Genomic DNA, 23,993 nt, shown 5'->3' on the forward strand with positions numbered 1-23,993 from the left:
ATTCCAATTAACTTACAGCTAAATACAATCGACATATCAGATTTAGATTTAGATTGAAATTGCACCATGAGTAATTGTTTAACATTTTTTCTATTCCTGGAAGGCAAGTGCAGCATTATTGGCGGTCTCTATAAAACTACTTTCCACCGGAACTTATGTGGCTCCCAGTGTCACCGTAACTGTCACTCTCAATTGCTATCTCATGATTGCAGTGCCTTTTGAGTCTAGAGTTTAATATGTTTTTCTTTGTGATTTTAGAATAAATTGTTTGCTATTAAATAGTTTAAGGTGCCTAATTAAATGCCTCAAAAGCCCCTTAAAATCCCCTTAGACCTCTGTGGCTTTCAGTGCTGTCCACTATAGTATCCTACTGGATACTGTCCACTATAGTATCCTACTGGATTGCTTGCTTGACTGACTGACTGACTGACTGGCTGACTGACTGACTGACTGACTTAAGCTGACCGTCTCCTGACAGACAGATTACCTGCAAGAGTTAGAATGTGAGACACAACTACCTGATCTTGTTACTCCAGTTAGAAATTCTTATGCATATAATAGCCAGGTATATATTTTCACCACAGGGCTGGATTGAGGAAACTGTGAAACTCCTGGCCCAGTTCCTTGAACTGTAATAAACTGGATTGGTTGAAACAAACTCACATTAATTACCATTAAATACAAGATACTGTACATCTTGTACAGTAATCCACCCAGTGCTCCACTTCAGTTTATAAAAACCAGTGACAAGATCTGAATTAAAGCCCCAAACCCTACCACTGCTTTCCCACTTTGTAATACAGGGGGAGAGGCATTATGCAATCATATCTGGATCAGGAAGCTCTTCTCATGGTCACTCATGCCCTTATCACCTCACGCTTGGATTATTGAAATGCGCTCTACATGGGGCTACCCTTGAAGAGCGTTCAGAGATTGCAGCTGATTCAGAATGCAGCCACACGAGCTGTTGTGGGTGAACCCATGTACACCCACACTTTACCAATCCTCCACAGGCTGTACTGGCTTCCGATTGTTCTCTGAATGTAATTCAAGGTGTTGGTTATTACCTTTAAATCTCTACATGGCACAAGACCAGGCGATCTTGGAGACCGCCTTCTACCGCATAGCTTCCAGCAATTGATAAAGGCCTACAGGATGGTCTTCTCTGGGTCCCGTCAGATAAACAATGTCGGCTGGCGGGCCTGCAGAGGAGGGCCTTCTCTGTGGCTGCTCCATTTCTTTGGAACCAGCTACCTCCCAAAATCTGGACTGCACCCACTCTACTGGCCTTCTGAAAAGCCGTAAAGAACTGGCTTTTTCAGCAGGCCTGGAGTCATTTATCAGACGGCAGGCCATCAAGATCCAACCAGGAAAGACATTCATGGGTTTTTTACTTGTTCATCGCAGGTTTTAAATTGTTCTGTACTGTTTTTTTAATGGGGTTTTATATTGTATTTTATGTCTATTTAGCTGGGAGTGGGACGGCATATAAGCATTAATTAATTAATTAATTAATGATGAATGGAATGAGTGAGTGAATAAAATGAATGAATGAATGAATGAATGAATGAATGAATGAATGAATGAATGATCAATCTATTCTTTGCCAGTAATCAGTCTGAACTAATCCCGGTTCCAACTGTCTCTGGGTGGGATCCCACTTTGACTTAAGCCCTTACAAATAAAAAGCAGCCAGCTCCAGTTGGTGCAATAACTGTAGGCTTTTGGGGCTGAGTTCAACTGGACAGAGGAACTCCTGTTCTGGTCACCTCCTGTATATACCACTGTAATTGTAATATGTGGAGGTTGTTTGATTGCACAGTAAAGATGAAACACAGGAGCAGTTCAGCACCTTTATTTCTCCAAAGACGGGCTACAAGAATGGTGGAAGGTCTTAAGCATAAAACGTATCAGGAAAGACTTCATGAACTCAATCTGTACAGTCTGGAGGACAGAAGGAAAAGGGGGGACATGATCAAAACATTTAAATTGTCTCTCCTATATCTTTTCTCCCATCCATATATCCTTCCTCTACTCTTCATTGATGTATTCTATTCTCATATCTCTTCTTCTATCCCTTCCGATATTTACTACTACACGTTTTTATTCTCCTTAACTTTCAATTTGTATTGGACAAAATAAAAAAATAAAAAAATAAAATAAATAAATATGTCAAAGGGTTAAATAAGGTTCAGGAGGGAAGTATTTTTAATAGGAAAGTGAACACAAGAACAAGGGGACACAATCTGAAGTTAGTTGGGGGAAAGATCCAAAGCAACATGAGAAAATATTATTTTACTGAAAGAGTAGTATATCCTTGGAACAAACTTCCAGCAGACGTGGTTGGTAAATCCACAGTAACTGAATTTAAACATGTCTGGGATAAACATATATCCATCCTAAGATAAAATACAAAAAATACTATAAGGGCAGACTAGATGGATCATGAGGTCTTTTTCTGCCGTCGGTCTTCTATGTTTCTATGCTTTTAAGGGCTTCCATGAAGTCGGCTGGCCACTGACCACTTTATTTCTCCGCCGCTAGACTAACCAATCAGTGGTGAATATGCAAAACCACACTACATACAGCCATACGTAATAGGGGTGATCTTGGGAGACAGACTAAAGAGCCAGAACCACAGGAACCTCAGATAAGAGGCAGATCAACCCGTAGCATGAATCTGAGTTTGACAAATGTTTCAGAAAGGTCCCTAGTATCTTGGGTAAAAAGGTGATAGGGGAGAAATGTACTTTCAGACTTGAAAGATTTTATTAATATAATGTTACAATAAAGTAGAATTAGTTCATCTGGGCTCACTTCTTGTCTGGACTACGGTACTTTGCAAAACTGAGAATAATGTACTTTACGTGGGCATTCCCCTTGAAGGTGACTTGGAACTTAAATAGGCCCAAAATGCAAGGTTGTCTGTTAACTAGAACTAACAGATTCAGTAGTGTTACATACTGAAGATTCTGCATTGGCAGGTTCTGATTTGAAGTCTGATTCAAGATGCTGATAAACTATTAATACTCTGATCCTTGTAATCTTTCATTGGGCAAAACGATGTACCTTTAAGAGCAAAACATTTTGAACCAAGATACCCCAAAAGAACTAATTTACAGATTGTGTCCAAAATCATGATTCATGTTGACTTGCTTAGAATTGAAATTCAGCAAATGTTATGAAGCAATTTTTTAATTTTACAACAGAAGCATTTTCATAAATCAGTCTAATCACTTTTAAAGCTCTGCATGGGTGGGCACTAGGGTTTCTATGGGAATACCTTTTCCACTCAACGTTTTACTTAATCCATCCAAACATTGCCGCCCTGAGTCTGCGGAGAGGGGTGGCATACAAATCCAATAAATAATGATAATAATAATTGAAGACAGTTCTTCTGAGTATCCCTACTCTGCAAGAAGTGAGAAGGGTTGGGAATCTGATAAAGTATTTGTTTGACTGTAAATCAATTTGTCTCCTTTGTTGAATAGGGTAAATTACAAAGAACTGTATAAATAAAACTGCATGAACACTGAAAGACAATATGAATATTTAAATGTATAAAAATGAATTAATTCACATCAAGAAGACAAAACAGTGGGTTGGAGCAAGTAAAACATATGATGGCATCTGAGAACATATTATTTTGCTGTTCTTGTTGTTGTTAGCAGTTGCCACACCTATTAAATTCTCTGACAGGTCACTAAGCAGTGAGATTCAATACAAGCCATGTTCTTCCTGACAGAAAGGAAACTGGTTCTTGAGTTACAAGTCCCTGAGGCATGGAACATACTTAGAGAGCAGGCAGGATCCAGGACTGTATCAGATAAAAACAATACACAGACATGATAGAACTGATAACACAAGCAATGAATTCATGTTGCTATAGTTTTCTACCAACCTGTGAATGGAGAGAAAAATGTTTAGCATGGCAGTGTAAAAAGTGTCCCTCCCCCAGTTTTAATAATTAAAGTGATATATATATTGTTTGCATTAACTTGTTCCAATTTAAGATTCACCAAGCATTAATAGACTAAAAAAGGTATTTGCTCACAGCCTCAGGTGCCCAAATCTCACTGGGTCGCAGACCAGCATACCTGAACAGTAACTAAGGTTTCAGACTATACAACACTGACATAAATCTACTAAATCAAAATTCAAGTTCACCAAATGTCCACAATTACAATTTGGCATATAAAAAAATAATTTTATTCTGTAGAAAAAAATACCATTTTAGTAACAAAATGAACAAGTTCTTTGTGGAAAACACGAAATATGGCTTCTAATGAAAAGCAAAATTGTCAATTTCCTGTAATTTCAAGAAAAGTGTCAAGATTTCTTTCCCAGTGGCTTAAGAATCAAAAATTGGTTAAAATAACCACCTGTAAAATTACACTTGGTAGGATGAATGTTTTTTCAAAGACTTCCTTCTTCAAAGAATACTAATTGTACTCCTTAATCTGACATAAATAGCACTGCCACAAATCACAACCATAATTTGACTATTCATAGTTACACAGGATTTGCTAACCATTAAAACTGCCTTAAACAAAATATATAGCAAAGAGTAAAACATCTAATTCAAATAACATTATTTTTCTTCTTCCCACTAAAGAATTACTTTTCCCACACAGGAAAAATAATAGAAATACAGTAGTACCTCATGATACGAACCCCTCCTCTTACGAACTTTTCGAGATACGAACCTGGGGTTCGGGATTTTTGTGCCTCTTCTTACAAACTTTTTTCACCTTACGAACCTGCCACCACGAACGCCGAACCTGGAAGTTCAGCAAAAGTTCCGGTTCGGCGTTTGGGTTCGTAAGGCCACCAAGAAGCACCGCCGCCCAGCTGTCACTTTTGCAGAAAAGCCGCGGAGCTGTTGGCTGGTCGGGAGGCTCAAACAGAGGTGGGGAATCCCAATAGGGAATTCCATGGGTGGAGCTTTGACGTCACAGAGACATCCTTCCTGGCCGGCCGAAACGTGGACTCCAGGAAGGATGTCTTCGTGATGTCAAAGCTCCGCCCATGGAATTCCCTATTGGGATTCCCCACCTCCGTTTGAGCCTACTGACCGGCTGACAGCTCCGCAGCTCTTCTGGCAAGGTGACAGCTGGACGGCGGCGCTTCTTGGCGGCCTCCTGAACCCAAACGCCAAACCCGAACTTTTGTTGAACTTCCGGGTTTGGCGTTCATGAGAACGCCGAGAAGCACCCGGCTGTTTCAAAAGGTGACAGTTGGGCAGCAGTGCCCAGCGGAGCGCTGTTTTTGCTAATTTTTTTTCCTTGCATGCATTAATCCATTTCACATTGTTTCCTATGGGAAACATTGTTTCATCTTATGAACTTTTCGCCTTACGAACCTCTTCCTGGAACCAATTAAGTTCATAAGACAAGGTATCACTGTACATGCAATCATCAGCATTGCCTTTTTGTTTTTCAAACAGGGTCTTGCCAGTCCATTTTCTCTTTATCTTTAATGGCACAAAATCCTTGTTCTAGAACAAAATCAATTTATAACTGTTTGAAGGCTTTCCTTAATTGATTTGTCCAAAGATAGACTGCAAATTTTCTTCTTCTTTCCCCACCTCCTTCCCCATGTCACATTTTTGTCTCAGGAGATATCTACCTATGTAAGAGTGGGCACTGAAAGCTAGGATGTTTTTTAAAAAATAAATATAGCTATATACCAAAATATAACTTCTGAGATAAATAGAAACAAAATAAATTTCTACTCTTTACTTAATTAAAAAACATAAGTTGCAGAATTCAGCCAGAAGACTGCCTCTGCCATGTTGGTAGGGGGGAAGGGTAACTTTTGGAAGAGCTCTTTTCATTTATAAAATCAAAAATGAATTTCATTCAGCACTTAGTTTAATTCACATTTTGATCATGGGAAGCTTAGAAAACCAGAAACCTTTTCATTAGAGATTAACTCCCAATTCATTAAATGAACTTCTAAGAGACTTTTAAATAAACTATGGCTGACAAACTCAATGTATATCTACCCATAATTACCATATTTTTCAGAGTATAAGACCCACCAGAGTATACGACGCACCTAAGTTTTGTAGAGGAAAATTGGGGGGGAGGGGAGAGAATCTCCTACCAGGTAATTATCTGGCTAGCATCCTTAAACTGGTCAGCTTCAACATATTATTTTATCCCCTGGTTAGAGATTTTTAAAAAAACTTATTTAGAGAGAGTAACAATGAAAGAGCCTGCAAGCCAGTAAGAGCTGGGAACATCATTAGCACCTCATTAGGGCTAGAAAGAAACTTATTCTGAGCAAGTAGAGCAATGAAAAAAAGCCTGCAAAGACTTAGAGCTGGAAAAACATTATTCGTAGAGAATAACAATGGAAAAGCCTGCAAGGCAAGAGCTAGGAAGATCGTTAGCACCTAGTTAGAGCTGAAAAAAAAGGTTAAAAAAAAGCTACACTCAGAGTATAAGACACACCCAAATTTTCAGCACCTTTTAGGGAGGAAAAGGGTGCGTCTTATACTCTGAAAAATACGGTAGCTGCAGCTGACATAATATGTCTCTGATTTTTCCTCAATAAATAAAAGCACTCTTTATTCTAATGGAATAAATAAACCTGCAATCTCCATAAAATGATATTTTTAAAGTTTGTTAGGCCTTCTTAAATCTTCCATAAGGAAGTAAAATTCATTCACAGTAGGTTTTCAAAGAAGCACTTAAATCCTGCTTTTTGTTTTCGTTTGCTTAAACCCAGTCGTAAAGCTTCCAAAATAGCATCCGTGTTGTTAAGGACATTATAGCAATTCAATTGCACTAGTCTGTCAAATTCATGAGATGTGTAGGTAAAATTGAATGTCCTGTATGGTGAGTCTTTTCCTTCAATTTGAAAATCAGCAAAGGTCTTTTCCTCTTCTGATTCACGTTCTATTCCTGCAAATAATGGAGGGAAGAATATATATGTTGTGAGCATTAAATGTTAGCTTTGCTCTGAGAGGGGGATATTATCAATGCTTAGATCTATCATTCAATGCACAACCAGGTTTAATCCAAGTAGAACAAGACAATGATGTGTCTGATTAAAGCATAGTACAAGTACATTTCCTTTATAAAACACCCCAGTGAAAAATCTCTTACCATCATTCTTTGTAAGGAAGCAATTCCCCTATGCCCCATATGTGGTTCTGCTTTAGATTTATTATATTATATTATATTATATTATATTATATTATATTATATTATATTATATTATATTATATTATATTATATTATATTATATTATATTATATTATATTATATTATATTATATTATATTATATTATATTATATTATATTATATTATATTATTATATTATAATATAATATAATCTATGGAGAGGGGTGGCATACAAATCTAATAAATAATAATAATAATAATAACAACAATAATAATAATAATAATATATTATTATATTATATTATATTATATTATATTATATTATATTATTATATTATATTATATTATATTATATTATATTATATTACATTACATTACATTACATTACATTACATTACATTATATTATACAGTATTATATTATATTATATTATATTATATTATATTATATTATATTTCTATGCCACCCAACTCCCTAGGGACTCAGGGCAGCTCACAACAAAAATAAACATAGATAAATATAAAAACATTTCAAATTAAAATAATTACAGCCATCCATATGTTTCATGGGCTGACTTCACTAGTAACCCAACCCCCAAGGTCAATGGCCCCAGGCCTTTTGGAAAATCCAGGCTTTCCATTTTGTTCATAATGTTAAAAGGTATGTGGGATAAATTCTTTATAATGTGCAAATACAGATGCGTTTACAGCAGCCATTTATCACCTCAATTCCTAAAATATTGAACTACAATTTTTATTTCCAATCAACATAGTGAAGAGGGAATCATGGGGGCTATACTCTACTAGCAATTGAACATCAAAGATTGGAAGATGTTGTTTTGCAACATCTCATTAATTAACTTTAAAAGGTAAATGTTTCCCTGTCCTGTGGTGTCCAAGCAGTGCTCATCTCTGATTCTTAGCTGAGGGAACCAGCGTTATCCAAAGACCCTTTGATGGTTATGTGGCTAGCATGACTATATGATATCCAGTATCATCTCATTAATTAACAGCTGAAATATTAAATCCCTAATCAGCACATAGCAGGGGTAGGTTCTAACTTAACTCACTGCCAGTTCGCTTCTTCCCACACCATGTGGGTGTGCCACATGGGTGTGCCAGCGCTCTGCGCATGAATGTATATGCAGTACAGAAAATTCACAGACAAAAACAAGATGTCAGCGCATGTAGAGTGCCAGAAACTTGACTTCTGTGCATGAGCAGAAGGGGGGGAAATTAGCCAAAAAAATTTTTTTAAAAAAAGATGGCAGCTTTCACAGACTGGCAGTGCTCCGTAACATCACCAGCAGTTTGCTACCAGTTCTATAGAACCGATGGAAACCACTTCTGACATATAGGGTATTGTTATGAGAGCCTTATTCATATAAGATTTATTTAATAACGTGTGTCTCTGTGTGTAAAATTAAAGTCTTATTACATAAGAATAATCTTCTACTTGGATTTGATTTGCAAATTTGCAACTTTATGAAAGAATGCTGTGATGATATCCAGTTTATTTCTTCATCCAAATAGAGAGCTTTTGATGTTTTGTACAACAAATTTATGACAAAATCAATGTCTAAGTTCAAAATATTCAACCACATTAACGTTCTGCTATAATTGATAGCAAGATACATTATATTACATTAATTTTATTTATTAGCCCTTGAGTCATATCAAAGAGGAAAGATACATTAAAAAACTTTAAAAATTCATACCTGGCATTTTGTATTTACGGAATGTATCATTAACCAGAGGAAAGTGAAGGACTACGGGAGCCTTTGGGTTCTCAGCATCCATAAACAGATAACATTCCTTAGGACTTTCTTCATCTTCTTTATTAAAAATGATTTGTGGAAAAGGGATGTCTCGTTCTCTACAGTATTTTTCAGTTAACTTCAAGACCTGTAGTCATGCGGTTTTTAAATAATTATTAAAGTCTTTTTAAAATCTGCAATGTTCTTAATAAAGTTTCATTAAACCATATATTATTAAAATGTCTACTGAACCAGTTACATACATGTCTATTGCTACAAAAATACTTTATGCATCTTACTGGGCAGGAAGGAATTGTGGAACTAGACTGTCTAGATTCTAGAACACCTCTGCATCTTAACAGAAAATCTACCACTGAATTTAATCTAAGGTGGAAGCTATTTAATATATGGATTTCTACCCTATTCAAAATTTGGGTTACTCTGTAGAAGTCAAGCAATATCAACTTTATTTGATTAGTCAATCGACCATATCAAAGCGAGGAAAAGGACCACATCGGTCGTCATAAAACTGTGACTGGTTAAAATACAATAAAATTGGCTAAAATAGAGGGAATTTGAATAAATAATAAGTTAAAATGCAGTATAATATGCTAAAATTGAGTAGTAAAAATGAGAATATAACTCGTGCAAAGGATTATATTAAACAAATCTAAGATACTGATATAAAATATTCTTAAGTGAGTTCATCTCCTTTGCATGCCACCCCAATATGTTCTATAAAGCGTATTCTCATCTGTAGAAGTCTTAATATGCCAAGATCTGCATACATACATACATACATACATACATACATACATACATACATACATACATACATTTCTCAACTTATGGCCATAATTGAGCCAAAATGTCTGTTGTTAAGTGACACTTTTGTTGTGAATGTTGCTCATTTTATGACCTTCCTTGCCACAGTCCTTAGTTAATCACTGCAGTTGATAAGTTAGTAACTTGATTGTTACTGTATGTGAATTTGGCTTCCCCATTGACTTTGCTTGTCAGAAGGTTGTAAAAGATGGCCACATGACCTTGGGATACACATAAATAGTTGCCACGAAGGAAGATGGCCCTTGAGATGAAACACCTTGGTATGGAAGGAAATTTCACAGAGAGACCAGAGCAAAGAAAAAATCCCTTTGTACTTATGTGTCTTACCTCAAAGGGTTCTTCCCAAGAATAATTAAATGATAAAATCACATCAACATCTCTTTCTGGTTGAATTAGCAATGGAAAGGGAGAATTGATAGAAAAACCACCATCTACTAAGTAAAGATTCTCTTCCATCGGAGTCAACATGTTAGGAAAAGCATCTAAGTGTGTTTCTGGGGAAGAAAAGCAATATACTTCAGTGTTACTAATGAAATTACACACAAAAACTACAACCTTCTATGTAATCTAAAATATTTTAGAACTGAATGAAAGTTATTTATATTGGATGGCATAATTGGCTAAATTTTAGATTTAATTATCTCATTAATGTTATGCCGGGCTTCACGTTATGAGCCCCAATTAAATCAGGAATGTAAATTCAAACACACACACTGTTGTAAAGCAAACAGAAAAGCAGTTTATCCAAAATAAAGCTGTGCACACGAACTTTAAACTGAGCAAATTAGCTCACACACAAATAACAGTCCTTGAAAGCTGTGAGAAACAAAAACAAACAGAGCAGATAAGAGCAGCTGTGAGAGTGTCACAGCCAAACCTCTTCAAGTGACTCCACAAGATTTACTTAGCTGTGAAATATACCAAAAAGTCTGTGAAAGTCCAGGAACAATGCAAACACGACGTATCCTTCTCCAAATGGATAACTCCCACATGCGCTCTCTGCAACACTGGTAATTTATCAGCAACCCCATTAGCCTAGTTGCTTCAGCCACAGGTGTTCTCCCTTATCTCCAACGATACCTGCTCAGTTGGTCCCTTCTAGCCATGAGCCTGCGCATTCTGGCATCTATCCACCGATCCTCCTCCAATGACACACTAATGGGGTCATTAAGTAATGGACTGGCTACATCCATCTGTCTATCTGATTCTTCTTCTCCCCCAGCGTTTGACCTAGGCAATGAATCCTCACTGTCAGAAGCTGATGGCAGTAAGACAAGTCTCTGGGAACCTGAGGATACTCCTAAACCAACATCCAAATTCCCCGTTGCAGGAGCTGGCCTAGAGCCAACCACAACAATTAATAAGATGATTTGCCTAATATGCATGTAAGGTAAAGGTAAAGGTTCCCTTCGTACATATGTGCTAGTTGTTCCCGACTCTAGGGGGTGGTGTTCATCTCTGTTTCTAAGCCGAAGAGCCAGCACCGTCTAATGACGATTCCATGGTCATGAGGCTGGCATAACTAAATGCGGAAAGCACACAAAATGCTGTTATCTTCCCACCAAGGTGGTCCCAATTTTTCTACTTGCATTTTTATATGCTTTTGAACAGCTAGGTTGGCAAAAGCTGGGGCAAGTAACAGGAGCTCACCCTGTTACGTGGCGCTAGGGATTCATGCCGCCAAACTGCCGACCTTTCTGATCGACGAGCTCAGCGTCTTAGCCACTGAGCACTGCATCCCCTAATATTTCATATTTTCATATTTAAATTGAAATCCTTGTGTTATTCATATTGCTGTCTTCCTTCCATTCATACACATATCCCAAAACTTAATTTTTACCCCACAAACCTACGAAGGTTAACTAATCCATATTACCTTTTGAGATGACAAACTTTTTGAGACTGATATAATCTCTATGAAGGTATAAACCTTGCATGAAATTAAATGTTTCACCAGCAGTTACACGAGACTTGAAGAAGTCCTGGAAAATCTGTAGTAAGGGTCCACCTGGTATAACTAGACGTGTCTTCAACCTCATAGGATCGCGGAAATGGAATCGTCGACTGTCATCTGCAATGATGGACAATACTAACTATGGTTAAAAAGTGCAAATCTACTTATTGCATCGACCCTGTGAGATATTAATAGCATTGGAGTAATCAGGTATTTCAATTATTATGAACATTAGTTTCATTGTTTGATCCTTTATAATGATTTTGGTGAGCAAATCATTTTCTGATCACATCTGGACTTGAAAATTTAGCAGACCAACTAATCATGGATCTGGTTCTAAGACAGAATTAAAGCTAAAGGCTACTCTGGGATATAGAATCCATATTCTTGAATATCTTACTAAAAGTATTTATTTATAATTTACAAATATATTTACTGTTACTACAAAATAGTATATTCTTATTATTGAATATGATATATTCCTCATAGTACTGAGAAAGCTGATAGAAAAGCAACATATATATTGAACTAATATAAAGATTTTTATGAGGGACTGCAACAACTGGATTTAGCTGCATCATCAACATAAGCAGGAATTGGTGATTTCTGAGTTTGATCCTGACCATCTCAAGGTTGACTCAGCCTTCTATCCTTCCAAGATTGGTAAAATGAGGAACCCAGATTGTTGGGGACAATAGGCTGATTCTGTAAACCACTTAGAGAGGGCTGTAAAGCACTGTGAAACAATATATAAGTCTAAGTGCTATTGTTATTGCTATTATTTATTTATTTATTTATTTATTTATATGTTTGTTTGTTTGGTTGGTTGGTTGGTTGGTTGGTTGGTTTGGTTTGGTTTTTATGCCGCCCTTCTCCTTAGACTCAGGGCGGCTTACATGTTAGCAATAGCACTTTTTAACAGAGCCAGCCTATTGCCCCCACAATCCGGGTCCTCATTTTACCCACCTCGGAAGGATGGAAGGCTGAGTCAACCTTGAGTCGGTGATGAGGTTTGAACTGCTGATCTTCAGATCTACAGTCAGCTTCAGTGGCCTGCAGTATAGCACTATACCTGCTGCGCCACCCCGGCTCTCTTATTGCTATCCACATAAGCAGGAATTGGCAATTTCTGGGTTTATAGATTTGGAAGGGACTGTTATCTAGTCCAATCAGAGGTGGGTTCCTACCGGTGCACTCCGGTGAGGTAGTCTGGTAGTGGCCCACCAATTGTGCAATTTGCGCACGACAGCTATGGTGCTGTTCTTGCCAGTCTGTGCGTCGTGCCGTATTCTAATTTTTGGTGGACTTTTTGCTCTCTGAGCATTTGCAGAAGGAAAATCATCCTTCTGAGCAAGCGTGGAAGCAAAATCGTGCGAGGGGGATGCACACACACACACACACACACACAAAGGTAGGAAGATAAGAGGAAACCCCCTCCCTCTGAATCCAACTCCCCTTTCAAGCAGGAGACATATTTCTCCAACCAGTTTAAGAACGGAACTAAATTTTCAACTTTTTCCCAACACACACACAAACACCTTAGCCAATTATTTAAAAAAATAGGAGTAATAGTCCTCTGAGAGGTAAAGTGGGACTAAAACATGACATATAACCCCAAAATTCAACAAAAAAGTTATCCTCAAATACAGTGGTACCTCATGATACGAACCCCTCGTCTTACGAACAACCCAAGATACGAACCCGGGGTTCAGAAAATTTTTGCCTCTTCTTACGAACGTTTTTCTTCTTACGAATCCGCCGCCGCCGAGAAGCCCCGCCGCCCGGCTGTCGCTTTTTGAAACAGCCGGGGGGCTTCCCAGCGTCCTCCTGAACCCGAACACCAAACCCGAACTTCCGGGTTCGGCGTTCGGGAGGCCGCCGAGAAGCCCTCCGGCTGTTTTAAAAGGTGACAGCCAGGCGGCGGGGCTTCCCAGCGGCCTCCCGAATGCCGAACCCGGAAGTTCAGCAAAAGTTCGGGTTCAGGAGGACGCTGGGAAGCCCTGCCGCCCGGCTGTCACCTTTTAAAACAGCCGGGGGGCTTCCCAGTGTCCTCCTGAACCCGAACACCAAACCCGAACTTCCAGGTTCGGCGTTCGGGAGGCCGTCGAGAAGCCCCCCGGCTGTTTTAAAAGGTGACAGCCAGGCAGCGGGGCTTCCCAGCGGCCTCCCGAACGCCGAACCCGGAAGTTCGACAAAAGTTCGGGTTCGGGAGGCCGCTGGGAAGCCCCACCGCCCGGCTGTCACCTTTTAAAACAGCCGGGGGGCTTCCCAGCGTCCTCCTGAACCCGAACGCCAAACCCGAACTTCTGGGTTCGGCGTTCGGGAGGCCACCGAGAAGCCCCCCGGCTGTTTTAAAAGGTGACAAGTGGGCGGCGGGGCTTTCCAGCGGCCTCCCGAACGCCGAACCTGGAAGTTCAGCAAAAGTTCGGGTTCAGGAGGACGCTGGGAAGCACCCCGGGCTGTTTCAAAAGGTGACAGCTGGGTGGCGGCGGTTTTTTGCGGGGGGGGTTTCGTTGCACGTATTAATTGATTTTACATTGTTTCCTATGGGAAACAATGTTTTGTCTTACGAACTTTTCGTCTTACGAACCTCCCCCTGGAACCAATTAGGTTCGTAAGACGAGGTATTACTGTATAGTGAAGAATAAGCAATAAACATATCAACAGTCAGCTCTGTATTGGGTAGCATGGAGGGGAGAGGTAATTAGAGGTAAAAGGGTATAAGGGGGAACAGTTTTTCAACCATTATATTAAATAAAGAGAAACAAAATTAACAGTTTCATCTAATGATTAAGACATTGGGCAAGAATTCAGGAGATTGGGAGTTCCTCAATAGTCCTGCCTTAGGCATGAATGCCTGCTGGGTAACTTTGGGCCAATCACTGTTGCTCAGTCCAATTCACCTCTTAGGGTTGTTGTTGCGAGGCAAATCGGAGAAGGAAGGAGTATTAGGTATGTTCTTGAGTTGTTATTATTATGTTGAACTATTTCTAAAAATAATAAAGGTGGGATTAAAAAAATAAATGATTGTTTAAAAAAGAAATGGGAGCAATTATTTAGAGCATAGTTCTGTTCTTCTCCAAAAAATAAGACTGGAACCCCGTAAGTGGGAGCAAGCTCTATTTAAATTTTCATTTCTATCAACTCTATTGAATTGATAGAAATGAAGGGCTAGCTATTTCATAGGTATATGCCTGGATCATTCACATCAGCCCATGTCCATGGCAAAGTCATAGTTATGAAAAAGTTCATACACTAAAAAAAAAAATCTAGCATTACAGTATTGATTAATATGCAAATTGATCTTACTTACCAACTACTTTGATTACATCTCCCAATGTTTCCAAAAAGCTGAATCCTGAGCCAACTACCTTCAGACAGACATCGTCCAAACTAGCAGCAAAGGCACTTCCCCACATTCCTTTAGAGTACACAAAACAAGGTTTGAACCTAGTCATGGTATAAGTGGTGCTGTGAACTAGACTTCAATTTAATTTATGCGTGTCCTTCTGTAGTTTCAAGACTTAACTCTTGCAAGGTTATTTCAAAGGAACAGAGATAAATTAACAAAATGATTACAACACAATGTGTTTACAGTAATTGACTTTAAATATACTCTTAATGGCTGGCACTGGATGTAACTAGCTGCTTGGTTACTTTAAAAGATTATGTATCCTAATGTACCACTTCAAAAAATAAATACAGATAACAATTTCTGTATACAATATGCCATATTATGTCGATTAAAAGCAAAAAGTCTGCCAGTAATTAAAAGTGAAACATTCAAACTTTTAAAAAGTGATATAAAGAGCCAGGGTGGCAGAGCAGGTAGAGTGCTGTACTGCAGGTCACTGAAGCTGACTGTAGATCTGTAGGTCAGCGGTTCAAATCTCATCACCGGCTCAAGGTTGGCTCAGCCTTCCATCCTTCCGAGATGGGTAAAATGAGGACCCAGATTGTGGAGGCAATATGCTGGCTGTGTTAAAAAGTGCTATTGCTAACATGTTGTAAGCCACCCTGAGTCTAAGGAGAAGGGCGGCATAAAAATTGAATAAATAAATAATAAATAAATGAAGAATTAGTTTCAATCTGAGATTTACTTGACAGCTATATAATTTTAATGCCCTTCCTAAATTTTATTCCCCCAAATGTTGGAATTACAACTCTCATTAACTTCACATATTGGATTTTATTTTGTTTAACAAAGGATAGTTTTAAAATCAAATAAGAAATATTTTGTGCAACTTTTACTAGCACTTGAGATGAAACTTCTACTTCAAACAAATAGTTTTTATTCTCCAACACAGCATCTATTTATTATCTTGACCATTAGAAACATGTGGCTATTGGGCTGTTATAAAATAATGTGAAAATGTGAAAAATGATTTTTGGTTTGTTTAAATTTAACAAGGTGATGGTGGATCATTTATAATAGCTGGCGAAGTGCTAAAAGTATTCAGAGGCTACAGTTGGAATGAGTTCAATCTTCAGATTTTAATATCATTCATTTTCCACACACTGTACTAACCCATGGTTGTTTTGTTAATAAGATGAAATAAAATAAACGACATCATGGCTTAATGCTGTGTATGAACTTAGTTCAGTACTGAAGAATATCATTTAGGGATAAATGAAAAAGGGATACATAATGTCAATTGGCCAAGGTTAGGCTAGGTATATTGACAAATATTTCTAAGGCTAAGCGTCAGAGAAACTAATTTTTCAATTATAGAGCTAAAAGAAACACTTCCTGAAAACTCTCAAAAAGAATTATGAATTCACCCATCCACAAGAGATCAACATACCAACACTCCGCAGTCTACATTGGTTGCCGATCAGTTTCCGGTCACAATTCAAAGTGTTGGTTATGACCTATAAAGCCCTTCATGGCACCGGACCAGATTATCTCAGGGACTGCCTTCTGCTGCACGAATCCCAGCGACCAGTTAGGTCCCACAGAGTGGGTCTTCTCCGGGTCCCATCAACTAAGCAATGTCGCTTGGCGAGACCCAGGGGAAGAGACTTCTCTGTGGCGGCCCCAGCCCTCTGGAATCAACTCCCCCCAGAGATTAGAATTGCCCCCACCCTCCTTGCTTTTCGTAAGCTACTTAAAACCCACCTCTGCCGTCAGGCATGGGGGAATTGAGATCCTCTTTCCCCCTAGGCCTTTACAATTCTATGCATGGTATGTATGTATGTATGTTGGGTTTTTATATTAATGGGTTTTTAATCATATTTAGTATCAGATTACTATTGTACACTGTTTTATTGTTGCTGTTAGCCGCCCCGAGTCTCCGAAGAGGGGCGGCATACAAATCCAATAAATAAATAAATAAATATAATATACATATTATCAGGTATGCAGATAAGACTATGTTGTCAGAGGATTCTTTGTTATAATGCCCATAATAAAATAAGTTTAATAGCAAACAAATCTGTATCATTTTTTTCAATTTGAACTATCTAATCCTGGTAAAAGTTATTCAATATAACTTTGAGCCAGGAGTAAAGCTTTATAAGAAATCTTTATGGATATATTTGCTTTTGGATTAAGTACAGTAAGCTCTGAAATACATACCCTGCAAATAGCAGATTCTGGGCTCAGGATGCTTCTTAATCAGCCTTCCCATGAAAAACTCACTATCAAAATCTTCTGTCCGAATAAAAGCACCATATTTGCGGAATCCAACTTCATATGGTGTGAACTCACACCACTCTAAAAAGAAAAACACCAGCATGCTGAAAACATTAAGCAAAGTCATTGTATTCCCATTAGAATAAAAATTATACAGCCAGGCCACTATGGAATATTGTGCAACTGCTACAAAACTGCTAATTCTAAAGACTCTCTAGAACAGGGGTGTCAAACTCATGTCATTCTGCTGGCATCACGTGATGTATCGCAACTTTTTCCCCTTTGCTAAACAGGGCGTGAGTGTGACGCATCCGGCCCATGAGGCGCGAGTTTGACAGCCCTGTCCTAGAAAATAAAATCTACCCCACATTTTATAAGAAAGAAATACACCTGCCTTATTATACCTGCAAAGTCATCACCACGAACATTGGGCCTCACATTTACAGCAGCGTAGATTGGGTATGGATTCTGCCCATGTTTCACAGCTTCCTGTTGATCAGACAATTTTGACTGATCTTCCTAAGCAAAAGAAATGAATCACAGGATATATCATTTTTGCAGTGAAGTTAGAGCTCATACCTTAAGCACACATATCAGACAGCGACATTCTCCATAAGAGAATAAGATACACCCAATATGTCTAGAGCCAAGGTGGCACAGCAGGTAGAGTGCAATACTGCAGGCCACTAAAAGCTGACTGCAGGTCATTGGTTCAAATCTCATCACCAGCTCAAGGTTGGCTCAGCCTTCCATCCTTCCGAGGTGGGTAATATGAGGACCCGGATTGTGGGGGCAATATGCTAGCTCTGTTAGAAAAGTGCAATATGCTAACATGTTGTAAGCCGCCCTGAGTCTAAGGAGAAGGGCTGCATTTAAAAAAAATCGAATAATTTTTTTTTAAATGTTCTTACTGATTAGATCGCTATTGCCAGGCATAAAAGATCAAGTCCACAAATGAAGGTCCAATTAAAGTGATTTATTGCTCATAATCATGCCTATGCACATGATTCTTCTCAACTAATGAGCAGCACTTGTTTGGATTTAGATAGAAAACCACAATTCTCTATGAATGTTCCCTTAGATGGAAAAGGTGTCTGTAGATAGATAGATAGATAGATAGATAGATAGATAGATAGATAGATAGATAGATAGATAGATAGATAGATAGATAGATAGATAGATAGATAGATTAGTTAGACAGACAGACAGACAGACAGACAGACAGACAGACAGACAGATAGGTTCGTTCGTTCGTTCGTTCGTTCGTTCGTTCATTCATTCATTCATTCATTCATTTATTTATTAGATTTGTATGCCGCCCCTCTCCGTAGACTCGGGGCGGCTTACAGCAATGAGAAAAAAACATATATAATGACAAATCTAATAGTTAGAATTTAAAATAACAATAATACATTTAAAAAGTCTAAAAAACAAGAAACCCCAATATATATATAAAAAAACATACATACAGTCATATCATACACAAAGAACTACAGTAGCTTTGCAATATTGTCCGCATTTATAACTAAAGCAGTAAAATGTGTCTAATGAACATCTGCACCTTTTCCACGGGCAGTGCTCAACAAGAAAGCCTTGTTCCCTCTGTCTTGTTCTATACTGTTCGGGCATGTAGAGACAAAGCCTTGCCTCAAAAGAAGAAACATACTCCAAGGCAAAAGCTGCCCCCCACCCCGATAATTCATGTTCCATATCCTGCCTTCAATCATTTAAGTATTCAATTCAAAATTGGAGTGAGATTAGTGGTTTTTAAAATAATGATAAAACAAACAGAACATGATGATAAAACAAACAGAGATTCAATTACTAGAATCTCTGTTTATTTTATGATTTCAAGGAGAAGAGAGTATTAGTATGGTTCAAGCAGGAAGAAATTTGAAGGAATTTAAAACACTGAGTCTTCTAAGAAGGTAAATAATAAAGATTTCAAATTTATAACTCACCTTCTGTTGCAGGAAGTACTCAACAATAAGGCCCCATAGATCGGTGAAAGATACTTTCCGCCCAGCATTTTCCATAGCGTTCAATTCCTGGAAATAGTACTTCATATGCTCTTTGGAAAAAGCTGCTACTTTACTGCTGGATATTTTATCCTGGGCATTGCTGATTGGATGCTTGAGATCCTTCTGTGACCATTCTTGGTCTTGATACAATACTGATAAACACCTACAAAAAATTTTGATGGCAAATTCAATACAACAACATTGAGCTTGGCTATTTAATAGATAAAAATAGAAATCCTGGAGAGATACAAATGCCTTCTATTCCTAAGATCCTTAAGAGAAAATAAAATTAATCCAGATAACTATTTTAACTTTTTGTTGGTATACCTGAATTTGCTTTGTTTACTGCTGAGCTTCTGAAAAATATCTGTGGCTCGATTTTTACTATACAGTGTTCCCTCGAATTCCGTGGGGGATGCGTTTCGAGACTGCCCGCAAAAGTCGAATTTCCGCGAAGTAGAGATGCGGAAGTAAATACACCATTTTTGGCTATGGACAGCATCACAAGCCTTCCCTTCACACTTTAAACCCCTAAATTACCATTTCCCATTCCCTTAACAACCATTTATTCACCATTATTACTGGTACTCACCATTGAATAAGGCACTTAGTGATCCTGATATTTATAAACATAATTATTTATTAACAATAATTATTATTTTTGTTATTTATTTGCAAAAATCATTAGTTTGGCGATGATGTAGGACGTCATCGGATGGGGAAAACCGTGGTATAGGAAAAAAACCGCGAAGTATTTTTTAATTAATATTTTTTGAAAAACCGTGGTATAGGCTATTCGCGAAGTTCGAACCCGCAAAAATCGAGGGAACACTGTATACTAAAACAGTTATGGTGAACCTTTTTTTCCTTGGGTGCCCATACCCATAATTCAATGCCTGGGGAGGGCGAAAACAGCTTCCTCCACCCCACGGAGGCCCTCTGGAGGCCGGAAATGGCCTATTTCCCAACTTCTGGTGGGCCCCATAGGCTCGTGTTTCACCCTCCCCAGGCTTCAAAGGCTTCCCTGGAGCCTGGGGAGGGTAATAATGCCCTCCCACATTTCCCCAGAGGCTCTCTGGAAGACAAAAACACCCTCCGAGAGCCTCTGTGAGAACCAAAAATCACATGCACATTGGAGCTTAGCTACGGCAACGGCTTGAGTACCAGCAGATATGGCTCCGTGTACCACCTGTGGCACCCGTGCCATAGGTTTGCCATCACTGTACTACAATAATGTCCTTGTTAGCTCTGGTGTATGATTATGGGGTTTTTTTAAAAAAATTGGTTCAGGCTTTTAGCATTAGATGGGTACACTTTGAAACGGCGCAGGAAAATGATTTAAATGTAACTGAAAACCTGTTTCCCAAGTCCAAAACTTCTCATAAGAAATATGTAATCAGGTGGCTGCAATAGCAGGGCAGCAGCACCGGGGTGGGGAGGGGTGTGTCAGTCAGAGCAGCAGCCCTCTAAATCAGTCACAGATTTTTATGTGGCCCTTTGGGGAAATTGCCCATCCCTGATTTATGACATTTATGGGTCGTTCCAGTCATGCTATCTGACATGATATATATGGGCACCATAATATCTGTCATACCATTGGCCTCCAAAATAAAATATATATATATAGGAGAATCATTGGAAGATAACCAAATTTTGAAAAATCTGCTTTTTTCAAAAGATCTCTTAAGGTTACAAATAGGTAATGTTTAAAAACAAAGAAAATAACTTTTCCACACCCAAGGAGAGTGCATATAAAGGCACAATACTGGGCAATTCAAAAGACTATCCTGACTTTCTAAACAATATGATTGAAATATGATTTCAACAATCGAGTTATCGAAGCGTGGAACTCATTACCAGACTCAATTGTGTCAACCCCTAACCCCCAACATTTCTCCCTTAGACTCTCCACGATTGACCTCTCCAGGTTCCTAAGAGGTCAGTAAGGGGCATACATAAGTGCACTGGTTTGCCTTTCGTCTCCTGTCCAATTGTCTTTCCTTTCTCTCACTTATCATATATATTTTCTTTCTTTCATATATCCTCTCCTCTAAGTTCACTTTACCCTTATATATATTACTACATGTCTATTTTTCTTCCTATGTATTTGTGTATAAATGAATAAATGATGAATGAATGAATAAATAAATAAATAAATAAATGAATGAATGAATGAATCAATGAATGAATGAATGTCAGATGAAAAAAGGAATATTGTTATTGTAAGAATCTAGGTTTGGGGCTAGTTATGTACTTGTTTAAGCTGTAGGATGAATGCTCCCAAGATCAAAACTGGTGTGAAATGCTACTGATTGGGCCCGGTTCGGGCGTACTAGTAGCAGTTGCCGCCGGTAGTTCAGACAACTGGTAGTGTTGGTAGCACAAGGCTCTGCCCACCCAGACCTCACCATTTTCTTGTTTTTAACCCTCTGTGCACGCGCAAAGCCTTCTGCGCATGCACAGAGGGTGAAAGAGCACACATGAGAATGGTGCGCGTTTCCGAACTGGTAGGGAAGGTAAGTAGATTTTACCGCTGATCAAAACAATATATTGTTATTATAGTTTCAATATAAGAAATACCTACCATAGATACATACCATGTAGAACCAGAAATTCCAGAAAGATACGTAATAGAATCCAGAAGATTTAGCTGCTGAAGACCATGCAAACTTCCATAAAATGATGACAGTGCTCTTACCCCTCCCCCAGATCCCAGGACTGCTACAATAGGCACCTTAAGAAAAAAGGAGAGGGGAGAAAGCTCAAATTATTATGTAGAAATCAGTGAAGACACCTCTATGATAGACATTTGAATAATTTTTACAAAATGTAGCATTTTTCAGAGTCAGTGTCTCACTTAAACTATATCTAATAAATGAGTATGCATATTTCACCAATTCTGATTAAGTGACATACCTCATTGCTAGTGAGATCCTTGTTTAATTTGAGTACGCTGTTAAGTCCCTTAGATGCAATTTTCTTTCTTTTTTTCAAAAATTCTTGCTCTTCTTTACAAAGATCAAAACCAAGACGTACATCAAGATCCTTGGTGCTAGTTTAGAGAGTAGTGTTAAAAAAGGGCAAGGAAATGAGAATGTCTACTTTAAAAGTTTTATACTCCATGCTGTACCACTGGAGAAAAATATCTCAATTATTTCTCATTTCAGAAAATGGGAAAGTTATAAATAAAGGTCTCTATTCCTAAACCCAGCTGATGGACAACAGTAAATGAAATCAAACAATAGTCTGATTTTATGTATTCCAATCCACTATTCAGTTCAAATGAAATCACATAAAGATTTTTTGTTTAAAAAATGCATTGGTAACAAATATTCCAAGTTAACAGCAATACACATATGCATTTGCAATGTGTTACAGTATATCTTTGTAACTTTAAATATTTGGCACAGAATCATGAACAAAAGTATTAAAATAAGATTTCATTTTGAATACATTTTTTTAAGCAGCAAAAATAGATGTAAGTAAAAATGGAAAATAGACTGTGGATTATCGGAAGACAAAAAGGTTTTGTTTAAAAAAAACCTAAATCATGGCCATATTCAAAAAGTGGGGAAAAACAAAATGAAAGGCATATGCACAGAATATTAGAATGAGAGAGAGAGAAAAAAGAGGGAAAAGAGAGAGAAAATATCTATCTGTCTATGAAAAGAGAAAATATCTATCTATTGATCTATCAGAAAATCTATCCGACAAGCAAGGAAGTGACAGTGGGAAATTTGGTTGCAAAATCTTTAGTGTTCAGTTAAATATAAATGCATATATTTTAATAATAATAATAATAATAATTTAAATGTAAATGTTGCTTGGCTCCTGGTGACTTTTTTATTTAGAGATGTAAATCAAAAATAATAATAATTTGAAAATGAAGTCCAAGGAAAGTTTATAAGTACAAGCCAGCACACATCTGAAAGGAAGGATTCACTCACATTTCTTCAGCTTTCACTTTTAAATCCACACTTAGTCCCTAAAAGAAAAGACAAAAGATTCTTAAAGAAGTTACAAGAAAAAAAGAAGAAAAACACTGATTCAGTAATTAATTTTACAAAAGCTTTGTTCACCTGCCTTTTCCGTAGTGTTTCTCAATTATTTTCTGTCATGTCCCCCCCCCCCCGGAAGAAGTACACATTTCACGCCTCCCCAATTCTCCGCCACAACTGTAAATAGTATTGCGGCCCATCCTGCCCAACCTGCCAACCCCAAACTGCACCCCACCACGAGACTCATGTCCTACCTTACACTTGTACTGATACTTCCATCGTGTTCCTCGGCATTGTGCCCAGGGCAGCCCGTTCTAAAAGAAAATGTCTCACGAGTTCAAAAAGTTTGATTGAACACAACGCCAAGGAACATGGTGAGATACTGGTATAAGTGTCAGGTAGGACACGCATCCTAGTCCCTGTGACAAAAAAAGCACGTTCCCTGGGGTCATGTGCCCCCCCGACATTGCTCCATTCTCCCCCAAGGGGCATGGCCCACTATTTGAGAAGCACTCCCCTAGAGGCTGGGGTCAGAATGACAATAGACTTATGTGTGCTTTATGCTGTGTCTTTTTTTCCTGTCCACCATCCAGAATATATTAATATGTCGAATTCACATAAATTTGATAAATGAATAAAAAATGAATTG

The 23,993-nt window shown here is 38.2% G+C and overlaps 1 protein-coding gene across 1 annotated transcript in view; it reads right to left on the bottom strand.

Annotated features, from left to right (window-relative positions):
* Positions 1-3,538: 3,538 nt before the first annotated feature.
* LOC139170429 (cytosolic phospholipase A2 zeta-like) overlaps positions 3,539-23,993 on the bottom strand; it is a 32,730-nt gene continuing 12,275 nt past the window's right edge. Inside the window, 12 exon segments of the mRNA XM_070757661.1 lie at positions 3,539-6,714; positions 6,716-6,911; positions 8,852-9,038; positions 10,064-10,230; positions 11,613-11,807; positions 15,004-15,111; positions 17,269-17,406; positions 17,730-17,844; positions 19,287-19,509; positions 21,944-22,080; positions 22,263-22,398; positions 23,294-23,331. Coding sequence (XP_070613762.1) covers positions 6,669-6,714; positions 6,716-6,911; positions 8,852-9,038; positions 10,064-10,230; positions 11,613-11,807; positions 15,004-15,111; positions 17,269-17,406; positions 17,730-17,844; positions 19,287-19,509; positions 21,944-22,080; positions 22,263-22,398; positions 23,294-23,331 — 1,686 coding nt within the window. The 3' untranslated portion in view covers positions 3,539-6,668.

The sequence above is a fragment of the Erythrolamprus reginae genome, chromosome 1 (genome assembly GCF_031021105.1).
Source record: "Erythrolamprus reginae isolate rEryReg1 chromosome 1, rEryReg1.hap1, whole genome shotgun sequence".
NCBI lineage: Eukaryota > Metazoa > Chordata > Lepidosauria > Squamata > Dipsadidae > Erythrolamprus > Erythrolamprus reginae.